Below are 13,578 nucleotides of genomic sequence, written 5' to 3'. Positions count from 1 at the left end.
CAGCCATTGGGTGGCTCTCAGGCGCCCGCATCACAGAGCTTTCCGCTGCTCTCCTGACGCACTTTCAACGTCCCTACGGTGAATCCTCCCAGAAGAGTTCTTGGGCTTCCTTTCGTTTTCTTTGAGTTTGGCCGTTGCTTGCAGATTTCGATTCTTCACCCTCGGAACTGGGGTTGCCCTCTGAGAGTGAGGCTTACCTCACCGAGCGGCAGTGGTCTTCCTTGAGGTTTCTCAGGACCTCGGGTCACGTCCTGTCTTGCGTGTGGAAGAGGAACAGCTCAGAGCTCACGTCACCACATGTCAACCCTGTTCGCAGCTAGCCGAGTGTGGCCGAGGAAGGAGGCCCTGACGCGTGTGCGGGGGGGTGTGCGTTCATTTCACAGGTGCTGGCTGAGTGTCTTACAGTCTCCAGGCATTGGGGACCCAGAGCTTAAGAACACGCTCCTTCTCCATTCAGCGCTCACAGCCAGGAGGATCAGTGTGAGAGGCAGCCTGGCGAGCGCATCTGGAAATGGCTGCAGGGATCAGACATGTGCAGGTGACAGGGCTATGTGGGTGGGGGGAAGGGGCGTAGGGTGCACAGGCACTCCATCCAGGTAAAGGCCACCGCATGTGCAAGTGTCGGGAGGCCTGGCACTAGGGAGAGCTCAAACCATGGGGACCTTGTGTGGGAGCTCGGAGGTGATGGCTGGTGACGTGCTCTGGCACAAAACGCACAGCCCGGCACAGTGGTCTCTGGGCAGCTGGCTTCACTGTGGAAGATGCTTTGGGGATATGTCACTTGACAGAATGGCCAGTGTTTTGTTTTGCAAGCTACTCCTGTCCCCATCGTTTTATAGTACATTTTATGCCCAATCGAATAGCAAAGATGTAATCTTGAAATAAAGGGAAGTTATATATATGTATTGGGGATCTGCCAGGTTTTCTCTGATAAACAGCCCCACTTCTCCGTGTGTAAAACAAGAAAGGCTTGCTTCTTGCGTGTTCATGCTCCCGTGTGTTGCTGGAGGTGGAGTGGGTCTGCTCCCCCTGCCCTCACACGGAGACACCCAGGCAGAGAGATTCTCCATTTCTAAGCTTCAAGGTGAGGCAAGGCAGAAGGGGGAGTCGGCCAGTCCTAGACTGTCTCTGGACATGGCAGGGCCTCTCACTCACATCTCCTCACCACACAAACTGGGCAGTCAGGGCAGAATTCGGAAAGGGTGGGGACTTGTGATCCTGGTGGTTCATCGGAAAAATCATGATGCATTTCTGCACAGAAAAACAGAAAAACAGGCCATGACTTTTCTGATGACCCATAGTACGTGCAGGGAGTGGTGATACCATGGGGACTGCTCTAGGGACCTCTGCAACGATCGCCTTGTGTTTCGTTTGGTTCTGGGTTTTGGTGTTGCCATCCACCTTCATTGGATCCTTCCCGGACCTTCACTCTGACTTGGGTTAATCCTGCACAGACCGATGCGTAAGAGAAATGAAGACCCTGGAGACGCGCCAGGGCCATTTTTGATGAACACTCAGGACTACTCGGGACGGTGCGCTTGCAAGTGTTTTTCTGCTAGACTCTGTATTATTTATAACTTGTCACTGTTGAGTCAGTGACTCTCAACGGCAGTTTCCTCCGTCCCTTTCAGGAGATCTAGCAGCACACGCCTATTCCTGGCAGCGTCAGCACGTGTCTTGCGTGTCCTCTCGTGACCTGGGCTCTGGTCTTTTGCATAAGCTTCTTTGCTGCCTCTAGTAGGGTTGGTAACTGAATTTGGTTACCTTAAACAAAGCTTGGTCATCAAGAGTAACCAGGGCAGAATCAAGGAGGGGAGCCAGGAGGGTTTCTTCCCTGCAGGACAGCAAGACTGCAGTATTAAATCATGTGGTCTCGCCTTGCATGACCAACAGGACTAGTCTCCAAAATGCATCCGTGCACGTATGAGAAACGTGGATACGCACGAGCATAGTGTTTCTAATCAATGGAAAGAGAATGGATTTATCCCTCTCTGTGCGAGGAACGCCAGCTCACCATACGAGGAAAGCAGAATTTCTACGGCAAATCATTTATGAAAATAAAGGCCCTGGTGGATTAAAGGCCTAACTATGAAAACATAAACTTAGAAACTTTTAGAATTAAAAATAGGGAAATCTTTTGGTCTTCAAACAGTAAGGATGTCTTACATCACAATAAGCATTACCATAAAGGAAAAGATTAATAATTTGATTGCATTCAAGTATAAGATCAGGTGGTAAATTAAAAAGCAAATGGTGGGATCAGCAGATGGCATAATGGTTACGTCGTTGGACTCCCATGTAGTTGGCTGCAGTTCAAGTCCCAGACCCAGCGGCTTTAAACTCACACTAGGCGTGTGCGCATGCATGCCCCAAATCCCAAGAGGAGAATGGAGAAAAAGGGATTGCAGCGTGGCCATCCCGTCTGGGGGGTGACCTCTCACGTTCTGTCTCTTTGTTTCTCTCTGTCTCTCTGGCAAGCACTCCTGATAGCAAAGTAAACTCTCGCAAAAAAAAAAAAAAAAAAAAAAAATATGGACAGGAGTTATGGGTGGTCAGGTAGCTGATCAGGTCACGGTCCAGGGGCAGTCTGACTGTAGAAGTTGGCACAACTGTTTCAGGTCCTGGACCCAGCAGCTTGAAAATCATGCTGGATGCATGTGTGCAGGTTCCCATAATCCCAAGAGGAGAAGGGGTTGTGGCATGGCCATGCCCCCGAGGAGTGACTTCTCACTGTCCCTCTCTCTCTCTGGTGGTGCAGCAGCAACACAAAGCTCTGCATTGTTGGACCCACATGGGAAAGTCCTGGGCTCACATCCTCAGGCCTCCCTAACCATCCAGGTGTGGTCTGAGCTGCCTGAGGCTGGGGGTGGGCCATGGAATAAAGACCCTATTGGGAGGGGGCTCTCTCTCTCTCTCTCTCAGACTATGTAAGTAAAATAAAAACTTAGAAAACAAAGTAACTGGCAGCCGTGGCGAGAACCATCGCAGCACCCTTCACAGAGCTTCGGGGTCTAGGGGACATTGTGGAGGCCCCTGCTCACGGCGGTGCTGGGTGTGCTCCCCCATAAACGCCGTGCCCAGCTGCCTCCTTTGCCACAGCCTCGTTCCAGTCTTGGGGAGGTTAGTGTTGGAGCCGTCAGCCCCAGGGGGCCACTGGGCACGGGAAGCGTGGCCCATGCAGTGGGGGTGTGCTGGAAGTGTAAAATTCACACTGCTTGCCAAGACTTAATCCAGAAAAGAAAAAAGTACAATGTCTCATTAATTTTTTTGTATTAATTCATGTTGGAACGGTAATATTTTGGATCTGTTTGGTTAATTTGTCTTTGCTTTTATTAATGTGGTCACTAGAAAATTTAAAATCACATTTGTGGCTTCCACTACATGAACAACTCAGGCTGATCAATAAGGAAAAGACGAAGAAACCAATAGGAAATAGGCCAAGACATGAATAAATCATTCACTGAAGAGGAAATCCAGGTGGCCAATAGGCGCGGCGAAAGATAGTCACTCTTAGAAGCCATTAGGGAAATGGGAGTTAAAACCCGTTTATGCACCTCCGATCGGTAGAAGTAAAAAGGGGCTGGGTATTGTGAGAATGATGAGAGAGTGGACATTTCACACACTGATGGTGGGGCCAGTTGCTGCAATGACCTTGGGGAGCATTTGGGCTCGTATTTGATCCCTAGCTAGTCCCCTAAGAGCACGATTATCTCCTGGGACTAGGTTCCTTCCCAGGGACATTCAGCAAGACCTGGAGGGTCTTTGGTTGTCATAAATGGGGGAGAGGATGCTGGCATTTCCTGAGTGGAGGCCAAGGGGTGTCTGAACACCCTGCAGTACATGGACAGCTCCCCAGTAAAAATTTATGTGTCCCAGTGTCAACAGTGCTGTGACAGAAAAAGTGACACAGAGGGACCAGCCGGCAGCATGGGGATCAAGGCGGCTGGATCCCACACAGCCTACGGGGTGATTCGAGTTCCAGACCCAGCGGTTTGAAAAACACGCCAGGCACGTATCCATGTGTGCTCAAAATCCTGAGAGGAGAATGGAGGAGAAGGGATTGCAACGTGGCCATCCCCCTTGGGGGTGATTTCTCACTTTCCTTCTCTCCTTCTCTCTCCCTCTATGGGGAGCACATGCGCCCTAGGGCAAATGAAAAAAAAACAGTGATGCAGCAAGAGTTTCACGTAATTTCTGGCTTGGGGGCATCAGGAGATGCAGACCAGGTTCTGATTTCAGGGCTCTGTTTGTGGAAATGGCTTCGTGTCCACCAGGCTGGGTGGAAGGGTGGGAGCGAGGGGCCACATGCTGGACACTGCCCGAGGCACACGCCTTGCTGGTGGTCCGGGTGGATCACACGTCAGCACTGAGTGCAGTAGCCAAGTGCCAGGTAGGTACCTGGAAAGACCAGGCGTAAGTAGTTCAAATATAAAATGCTCTTGGGACTGGCAGGTGGCATGGTGGCTAGGGGCACTGACTCCCGCATTGCTGACCGGGGTTCGAATCCCAGACCTGGCAGCTTGCTTTCTCACTTTCTCTCTCTCTCTCTCATACTCTCTGTCTCTTTCTGGTCAAATGAAAATAAATAAATAAAATAAAGAAAGTTAAATAAAATAATTCTTAGAAAGACTGATACAAAATGCCCTGTATCGTGAGCTGTCTATGCAGCGTGCATGTGTGACACAGCCACAGCAGTGTCAGGAAGAAAGCACGGCAGACCCGATGGCCGTCTCCGGGAGGGAGGGGACAAAGAGGGATTTCAGCTCCTTCTGAAATGCTGATTTCTGTAAGAAGCTGGGAGTAATTAGGACACACCGTTAGCCTTTGTTAGTGTGCGCAGCGGAGATGTGGGCATTTGTTATCTCACTGGTAGTCCATTTCCCTTCTCTCTGTATTGGGACTTTTTTCATGATGCACACCCATACGCACATACGAAGAGCCGAGGGAGCCCGCGCTGCCTGAGACAACTGGAGCTTCGGGGCTGTCCCCTGCTGGGTTTGCCTGCCCTTCCCCAGCTTTGACTCTCGGTCTTTGTTCACAGAATGTCCCGGGGACTCCTTACTGTGAGCTGGCTCGGGGGAAGCAGTGTGCTGAGGGGACAGTGCTGTGGTCACATCCTCAGTGGGTGATGCTTGGGACCTGCCTGCTGGCCAGGTGGTCCCCTCTCCTGTCCCCAGTACCCTCTGCACCAGACCAGAACAGGATCTTTTCCTTCCGAACTTCAAACAGCACATCCCGGAAAGTAATCTGGCCCAAGATACTAAAATCACACCCAGGGAGTGTTAAAGGGAAGCGGGTGTGTGAGGTGCGCCAAGTTCGAATGCGAGGACCTTTGCCTTGAACACCCAGCGCCTCGCTTCATGCAGAACTTAGTCAGGCATTGCTGCTGTGTGTTCTGTCTTCTCTACAAACCACGTGTCGAGGGCGCCCGCCCTCCTGTCTCCCTCTCATGCTTTCACTCCGGGAAGCCCTGTGGAGAGAACGCCCGCCTGCGGAATGGGGCTTCCTGGTGCATTTGTCGCTATTTCTATTTTAAATTTATTTATTTTATTTTTTTTGCTGTAGGAGGCATGCTGCCATCAGAGAGGAGTTACCCCCCGGGGGCTGGCCATGCCACAATCTCTTCTCCATTCTCCTCTGGGGTTTTGAACATGTACGCATAGGTACTTGGTGTATTTCTCAAGCTATCAGGTCTGGGATTCGAACTACAAAGTCAGCCCTGTGGGATTTAGCCACCTTAAGCACCACACCACAGGCTGGCCCAGTCACCATTTTTATATATAATATGTTTAAGTAATGGACTGGTGATGTCACCATTTATATATATATATATATAATATGTTTAAGTAATGGACTGGTGTTTTGAGGCTTTAGGGTTTTAAAGACCTTCGTACAATAACCTTCCTTTGGGATCTGTTTGGAGACTAGCCTAATTGCAAGGTGTTTCTGCCCCTTCGGCTGCTATAGCAAAGTTCAGTGAACCGAGGGGCTGTGAACACCAGGGATGCACTTGCACCGTTCTGGAGGCTGGATGTCCGGGATCAAGGACCTGCTTTCTGGCTCTTAGACGGTGCCTTCGCAGCGTGTCCTTCCGTGGGCCCCATCCTCATGACCTGCTCACTCCCCCAAGGCCCTACCGCTCAGTACCATCTCCTTCAGGATGAGGATTTCAGTGAAGAGTTGGGGACAGAAGCATCGAGTCCTGCAGATGGCGAGGACATTCAGCATGGACGGCCCGCCTGTGCTCTGCTCATGCTGCCTGTGTGGCCCCGACGCCAGCCCCTCGCAGGGAATTCATCCTCCTCCTGCTGCTGCATTTGCTCTGACCAAAGGCTCTGATGAGGACTTAGGATTTTTTTTTCCTTTGGAGAAGTTTTTGCTATAGGGCGTGTGCACTCACCAGAAAGCCAGAGACAGACAGAGAAACGGAAAGTGAGAAATCACCCCCCAGGGGGGATGGCCACACCGCAATCCCTTCTCCTCCATTCTCCTCTTGGGATTTTGGGCACGCACACACACGTGCCCGGCGTGAGTTTAAGCCACTGGGTCTGGGACTTGAACCATGGTCTACTACATGGGAGTCCAGCGACGTAGTCATTATGCCAACTGCTGGTCCCCAGGACTTAGGATTTTTAAGCTTTTCTAAAATATTAACTTTATCCTGGACCCTGGGCCATCCCCAGTGGGATATTTCTTTTCTTAACCCATGCTGATTTTAATGTGCATTATCTTAAAATATCCTGAGAGGATCGAAAAAGCCTGAAACACAACTTTGTTGTGTGATAGCGGGAACCCGCGGTGGCATTTCCGAAATGCGACGCATCTGGGCCTCAGTTGTGGCTTGGTGGTCACACGACACTGTGCTGGACTCAGTGAGGAAGTCCTGGCTGTGCTCTGAGGTTCTGTACATGGGGGCGAGCGTGTGCCCGTGAGGCGGGCTGCTGAGGCAGGGGCTGGCTCCTGCGGGAAGACTGTGGTGGCGCCTCTCTTTCTGTCTCTCCTTCTGTCTCTCTTTCTATGTCTCTCTCATGGAAGACATTTCTTAAAAATAAAGAAAGAAGTATAGTCTTATCTGTAGAGGGCCTTCTCGCCTTTCCGTAAAGCCACGTAAACGTTTCCCCAGGCCTGTCAGTGCTTTCATTATTGAGCTTCATACAAGTGGGTTTTCAAGGGACTGAGGTGCACTCTAAGAAAATGTACTACAGTGGGGCCAGCTCGTGGCACAGTGGTTGGGGCGCTGGACTCCCACATGGCCAGCCATGGTTTGAGTCCCAGACCTGGTGGCTTGAAAATCACACCAGGTGCATGTGCGTGCATGTCCAAAATCCCAGGAGGAGAATGGAGAAGAGAATGTCGTGGTATGGAAATCCCCCGGGGGGGCGGTTGATTTCTCTTCCTCTGTCTCACTCTCTCTGGCAAGCGCGTACGCCCTATGGCAAAAACCTTAAAATACATATACATACATATGTACACACACACACACACACACGCGCGCGCGCGTGCACCAAACGATGGCTGTTCTCTCATTTGAGCGTGGACACTGGGATGAAGCCCACCCAGTACTTCCACATGGCGGTGGGGTTCACATGTGCTTCCTGGCACCTCCTACTCTTTCCAGCCATTTCTCTGTTTTGGGCTTTCCTGCTCCGTGAGCAGCCCCAGCTGCATCGGCCCCTCCTTCCCTCCTCACAGACAGCTCTTTTTTTCCATTGTTTACAACAGTTACTGCAAAATGATTCCTAATGAGAAAGATATTAATGTAAACGCTGTTTGCTTACTTGTTTTTTATTGTTAATTAAAATGATGTAAGGTGCTTCGAACACAGCGCTGTTTTAAAGACTTCTTGCTGTCTAGGAACAGAGAATAAAAAGTGAGTGGTACTTCCAGAGAGTCCCCTCTCCACCCAGGGAAGGAGGACTCCCAAGAAAAAAGGTGTGTGTGTGTGTCTGTTCACCTGTACACCTATGGAGAGAGAGAGAGAGAGAGAGAGAGCAGGGAGAGAGAGAGAGAGAGAGAGCAGAGGGGGGGAGAGAGAGAGAGAGGGAGAGAGAGAGAGAGAGAGATTTGCCTTAAAGAGTTGGTTCGTGTAGTTTGGGGGAAGTCCAAATCTGGAGGCCAGGGAGCAGTTGCAGGGTGCGTCTGAAGGCAGCTGCAGACCAGATCCTGTCTGTGGAGCCGGTGTCAGGCTTTCTCTGAAGATCGTCAGCTGGTTGGATGAGACCCCTCCACCTGGGGGGGCAATCTGCTTTACTGCCAGTCTGCTGATTTGCATGTCAATCTCCTTTAAGAAAATACCTTCATAGAAACATCTAAAATAATGTTTGACCAGGTATCAGGGTACTGTGGCCTCCTCAAATTGACACATGAGGTTAATCCTCACACACTCCTGCTCCCCCTTCTTTTATTCTTAGTATTTTGGTGTGATCCTTATAAATATTTTCTTTTTTGGTTAAGAGAGATTTTATTTTTTTTAGCTATAGGGTATGTGCACTCACTGGAGAAACAGAGACAGAGAGACAGAAAGTGAAAAATCACTCCCCAGGGGGGATGACCCCGCCTCAATCCCTCCTCCTCCATCTTCCTCTCAGGATTTTGGGCACACATGTGCACATACCCGGCGTGAGTTTTCAGCCTCTGGGTCTGACTTGAACTGCGGTCGGCTACGTGACAGTCCAGTGATGTAAGCGCTACGCCATCTGCTGGTCCCTCTTGTAGATGTTTTCTATGAACTTTCCAGTCATGTATATGTATGCGTCTGTGTGTATGTAGATGTGTATGTGTGTATATGCACGTGTGTATATGTGTGTGTGTTGCATGTACGTATGTGTGTCGAGAGCTTCCCACTTAGATAAACATCATCTTTGCTTTGTTAATATAATAAATGATGTTATTAGGTCATGTTATCTTATAAATAGTATATTATCCTTCCTTTTAGGAAGGGGGCTCTGTTTTCTTTTTTTTCTTAATTTTTTTTTTTTTTTGATAGAGAAATCCTTCCCATTTTTAAGCGAAAACATCAGCTTTCTTTTTTTGGTCATGATTCCAACTTTTCTTTCATGTAGGCTTTGAAAATGAGGATGGTATGCTGGGAGTCTGGAATTTGGCTTCCACTCTAGGTAGCTTAATTATTTTTTAAATTACATCATTTTAGTCTCATGAATACTTGGCTTATAATATATTAAAAAACAAAGTTTTTTGTGGCTTCAGGGAAGCACTGGCAGTGGGCTTCCATGGCTGGGCGCGTGGCCAGGCCGTGTGGCCAGGCCCCGTGAGCACTGCTGGGACAGCCTCGGCTGCAGCTCTGTCAGAGAGCACAGTTGCACCTCCCTCCCAGCCTGGGCGCAGCGAGGGTCTCCAGCTAAGGCAGAGAGCTTAGGCTACAGCCCAACACTGGTGAGTTGTTTATCTTATTTACATCGAATCGCTGTACATCTTGACAGTGGTTCCCCCAGCACGAATGCAGTGCACGTTAGTCCAGTCAGAGACGATACTGTATGTGTTATCATCAACAAATAACTTTTCGTTTTGTGTCTCCTAAATGTCTTCTTTTCGTGCCTCCTAATTGTCTTCTTTACCCCTGACCCCCTCCCCCGCCCCGTCACCACCCCCTCCTAGACTGTCCCTAGAATCTACGGCCGCCTCCTTGCTGTTACCCCTCCCGCCTGCAGTTTCTGCTGCGGCGTGCAGACACTCGGCGTACACGAGCGGGACAAACAGCAAACACTGGCGTTGCACGTGCAGGTGTCAGTGTTAGGAACAGGCCACCGAAGGGAGGTGAAGGGCAGGGTGGTGGGTCGGAATGCGTCTTTGGGGAGACCAGCTCAGCGCTCCTGTGTCACCACCCTGTTATCCGGGACCGGCAGGCTAGCCATCTATTTTGTTTTTTCCGGGTAATCTTCACTTCTCACAGAGGCTGAGTCCCGGCACAGGTGTGCAGTGTGCACTGATGGCCTTAGACACCTGTGTCCTTCAGGGCTGGACGCTTCTTCTAGGAACGCCTCCCGAGAAGACGCAGGCATAGCCTGCACAGAGCCTTCGCCCGAGGGATTCTCATTGCGGGGTTTACTTATGGGACAGAAAAATGAGACACAAACCACCCAAGTGTCCATGAGCAGGGCCGCGTGACATCCCTGCGATTCTCCGCTGTAGTCATAGATGCTGCCACCGTGCCCGCGAGGAATGCTGGCGAGGGGACTTCTGATGTGGAAAGAAGTTGCGGATTTGTCCCTGACTAAGCCTCTGTTACGTAGTCCTAATCCGTTTTAAAGAACTGTGTGTGGGTGAGTGTGGATGATCATTTTTTCCTCCTCTGTGATTTCGGATTTTATTTTTTGCAGTAAATATGAGCTACTTGTATGATTATATAAAAAGAAGGAGGTTGCACTGAGCTCAATGGGCCTTATTCATAAGGCAGAAAGTTGCAGAAATACTTCCATCCAGAGAGGTTCAAAATGAGATTCAGGTGGTCCCAGATGAAATTCTAAGTTTGGGGCTCATTTTGCACAGGGAGCTGACAAGGTGGCTGGGAGAACAGGGGCGTTGGTGGCAGGGGACGTGTCAGCTGTCAGAGAGACTGGCAAGCTCAGCGGCTCGTGAGAAGAGCCTGCCGCGGCTCGCTCTGCGGTTTTCCATGGGATTAAAGTAGGTGAAACAGCTCAGTCGAGAGAGAGGGTGTCCTGTTTCAATGAACGCATGAACTGCTGTGTATTGAATAGTCTTCACACTAGCCACAAATCACTGAATGGATTATGTTGTGGCATGGATATATCTTTTCTAAAAAGAATTATTTATTTAATTGTATTATTTGTTATTATTATTATTATTTTGTGTTCAATGGAGACAAAGAGAAAGCGAGAAAGCAAGCCACCAGATCCAGGACTAGAACTGTGTTTGGCCATGTGGGAGTCCACGTCGTAACTACCATACCACTTCCTAGCCCTGGATATCCGGTTTAAAAAAGCAATGATATTGGGGGACCAGCAGATGGCAGTATGGTTATGTTGCTGGACTCGCACGTAGTCGACTATGGTTTGAATCCCGGACCCAGTGGCTTAAAACTCAAGTTGCGTGCATGTGTGTGTGTGTGCCCAAAATCGCAAGAAGAAAATAGAGGAGGGGAATTGCAGCTTGACTGTCCCAGGGGGTGATTTCTCACTTTCCGTCTCTGTAGGAATTGCCCATGCCCTCTAGCAAAAATCTCTCTTAAAAGAAATCAATGATATTCTATAGAATTTTAAAAATATAGTATTTGTGACTTAATACCCCCCTCTCAGAGGGTGCATGCACTCACTGGGGAGAAATGGAGGGAGAAAGAGAGAGAAAGTGAGAAATCACCCCCCATGGGGAACGGTCGTGACACGATCCCCTCACTTCTCCCTCTGTTTGGGATCTGGGGCATACATGCACACACCTGGCATGTTTCTCAAGCCACCGGGGCCAGGACTCGAACTGTTCAGTTGGCCGTGTGGAATCTGGCTGCCTGAACAGCTCCCGTGGTGCCCAGGGAGCATGTGAGCTCTCTGGTGTCACTTAGAGGGTATTGATTCTCCTCCCGAGGGCTCTACCGTCAAGACCTGCTCACCTCTCAAAGGCCCCATCACATGGGCTCAGAGCTTCAGCACATGTGTCCTGAGGGCACCCGGACTTCCTGCCTGACACGGGGAGATGCTATTGGCCCTCCAGGTGGTCTTCTGGGGACAAAAGAGCCCTTCCTTCGATCTCTGATACAGTGTCCTCAAGTGTGTGTGCATGTATGTGTTGTGGGGGTATCATGCATGGGTGTGTTCTGTGTGTGTGTCAGGGGTGTCATACATGGGTGTGTTGTGGGTATGTTTCGGGGATGTCATGTGTGGGTGTGTTGTGATGTGTATGTATGTCAGGGTGTCATGTGTGGTGTGTTGTGATGTGTATGTATGTCGGGGTGTCATGCGTGGGTGTGTTGTGATGTGTACGTGTGTCGGGGGTGTCATGCATGGGTGTGTTGTGGGGGTCATGTGTGTCAGAGTGTTACGTGTGGCTGTGTTGTGTGGGTGTGCGTGTGTTGGGGTGTCACGTGTGGCTGTGTTGGGTGGGGTGTGTGTGTGGGGTTCATGCATGGGTGTGTTGTGTGGGTCATGTGTGTCGGAGTGTTACGTGTGGGTGTGTTGTGTGGGTGTGCGTGTGTTGGGGTGTCACGTGAGGCTGTGTTGGGTGGGGTGTGTGGGGGTGTTCATGCTGTGTGGGTCATGTGTGTCGGAGTGTTACGTGTGGGTGTGTTGTGTGGGTGTGCGTGTGTTGGGGTGTCACGTGTGGCTGTGTTGGGTGGGGTGTGTGGGGGGGTTCATGCATGGGTGTGTTGTGTGGGTCATGTGTGTCGGAGTGTTACGTGTGGGTGTGTTGTGTGGGTGTGCGTGTGTCGGGGTGTCACGTGTGGCTGTGTTGAGTGGGGGTGTGTGTGGGGGGGGTTCATGCATGGGTGTGTTGTGTGTGGGGTGTGTCAGTGTGGGTGTGCTGGGGTGCATTGTAAAGGACGGCCCGGGCTCCCCGCTGCTGCTCTAGCTGACTTGGTTGAACCATAGGAGCTGGCTGTGCTTCTGCCAGTCCTCAGGCCCAGTGTACTCAGGCCCCTGGGGCATATGGCAGAGTCCTGAAGGGACAGAGTCCTCCCCTGGGAGACACAGGTGGGAGAACCTGCCGGTGCCCAGCAGATCTAAATGCCTCTACTGCCCAAGGGGACTGGAAGGAAGCCCGGGCAACAGGGTGACGAGTGAGTTAGGGCTCTGTCTGCTGCAATGGGACAAACTCCAGCCTGAGCACGCATAGCTTAGGCTAACGCCTGCTTCAAAAATAGAACCAACCAAGCAACCCAGGCCAGCCGTGGTGTGTGGAGATGGCTGGATCCCACACGACACACTGTGTGGCTTGGAAAAACTCGCATGTGCATGCGTGCCCAAATCCCGAGGAGAATGGAGCAGGGAGTGCAGCGTGGCCACCCCCACGCCACCTTCTGCCGGGGGTGATTTCTCACTTTCTCTGTCTCCCTCACTCTCTCTGTGTCTCTCTCTGGTGCGTGCATGTGCCCTATAGCAAAAACAAACAAACCAAAAAACAAAACAAACAACCCCTGACAAATGAAATAACCCAAAACTCCAAACAAGAACAAAACAAAGAGGGTGGCAAGGGGTCCAGATGATTGAAAAACCCATGTAAGGTCCCAGAAATGGCCTGTCTTTCCACTCCCCTTCCTCAGAGGGGGCTTCATCCTCAGCTTCAGCACCAATTCTTGGGCAGCCACACTCCCGCCCTCCCCAGTCTCCAGAACACACTGTGGGGCTCTACATCCTTCTCAGATCACTGTCCAGAGCCAGAGCGGCTCTTCGGCCCCCCCTGCCAAGCTTCCTTGTCTTTCATTGGGCCGTTTAGGTCACGTGTCTCTCCCAGAGACAATTGCTGTGCTCAGAGGACAGGAGAGGTGATTGGTTTGGAGACCTGGCGCATGGCATGGCTCATGCCCAGGGGAACTGTGTAGCTGGTGGAGAAGGAATGAACTTCCATGGAGTAGTCAAGACCTATGGGCTAGAGAAGGGAGGATGACTACTG

At 50.7% G+C, this 13,578-nt stretch overlaps 1 protein-coding gene across 1 annotated transcript in view; it reads left to right on the top strand.

The window, feature by feature from the left end:
• The first annotated feature begins 340 nt into the window (after window positions 1–340).
• ANKRD33B (ankyrin repeat domain 33B) overlaps window positions 341–13,578 on the top strand; it is a 54,483-nt gene continuing 41,245 nt past the window's right edge. Inside the window, exon 1 of the mRNA XM_027769888.1 lies at window positions 341–538. Within this exon, the coding sequence (XP_027625689.1) occupies window positions 512–538 (27 nt within the window). The 5' untranslated portion in view covers window positions 341–511. The remainder of the gene's footprint in view (window positions 539–13,578) is intronic.

Source organism: Tupaia chinensis, unplaced genomic scaffold (genome assembly GCF_000334495.1).
Source record: "Tupaia chinensis unplaced genomic scaffold, TupChi_1.0 Scaffold000096_1, whole genome shotgun sequence".
NCBI lineage: Eukaryota > Metazoa > Chordata > Mammalia > Scandentia > Tupaiidae > Tupaia > Tupaia belangeri.
This window is presented reverse-complemented; position numbering and strand designations above follow the sequence as displayed.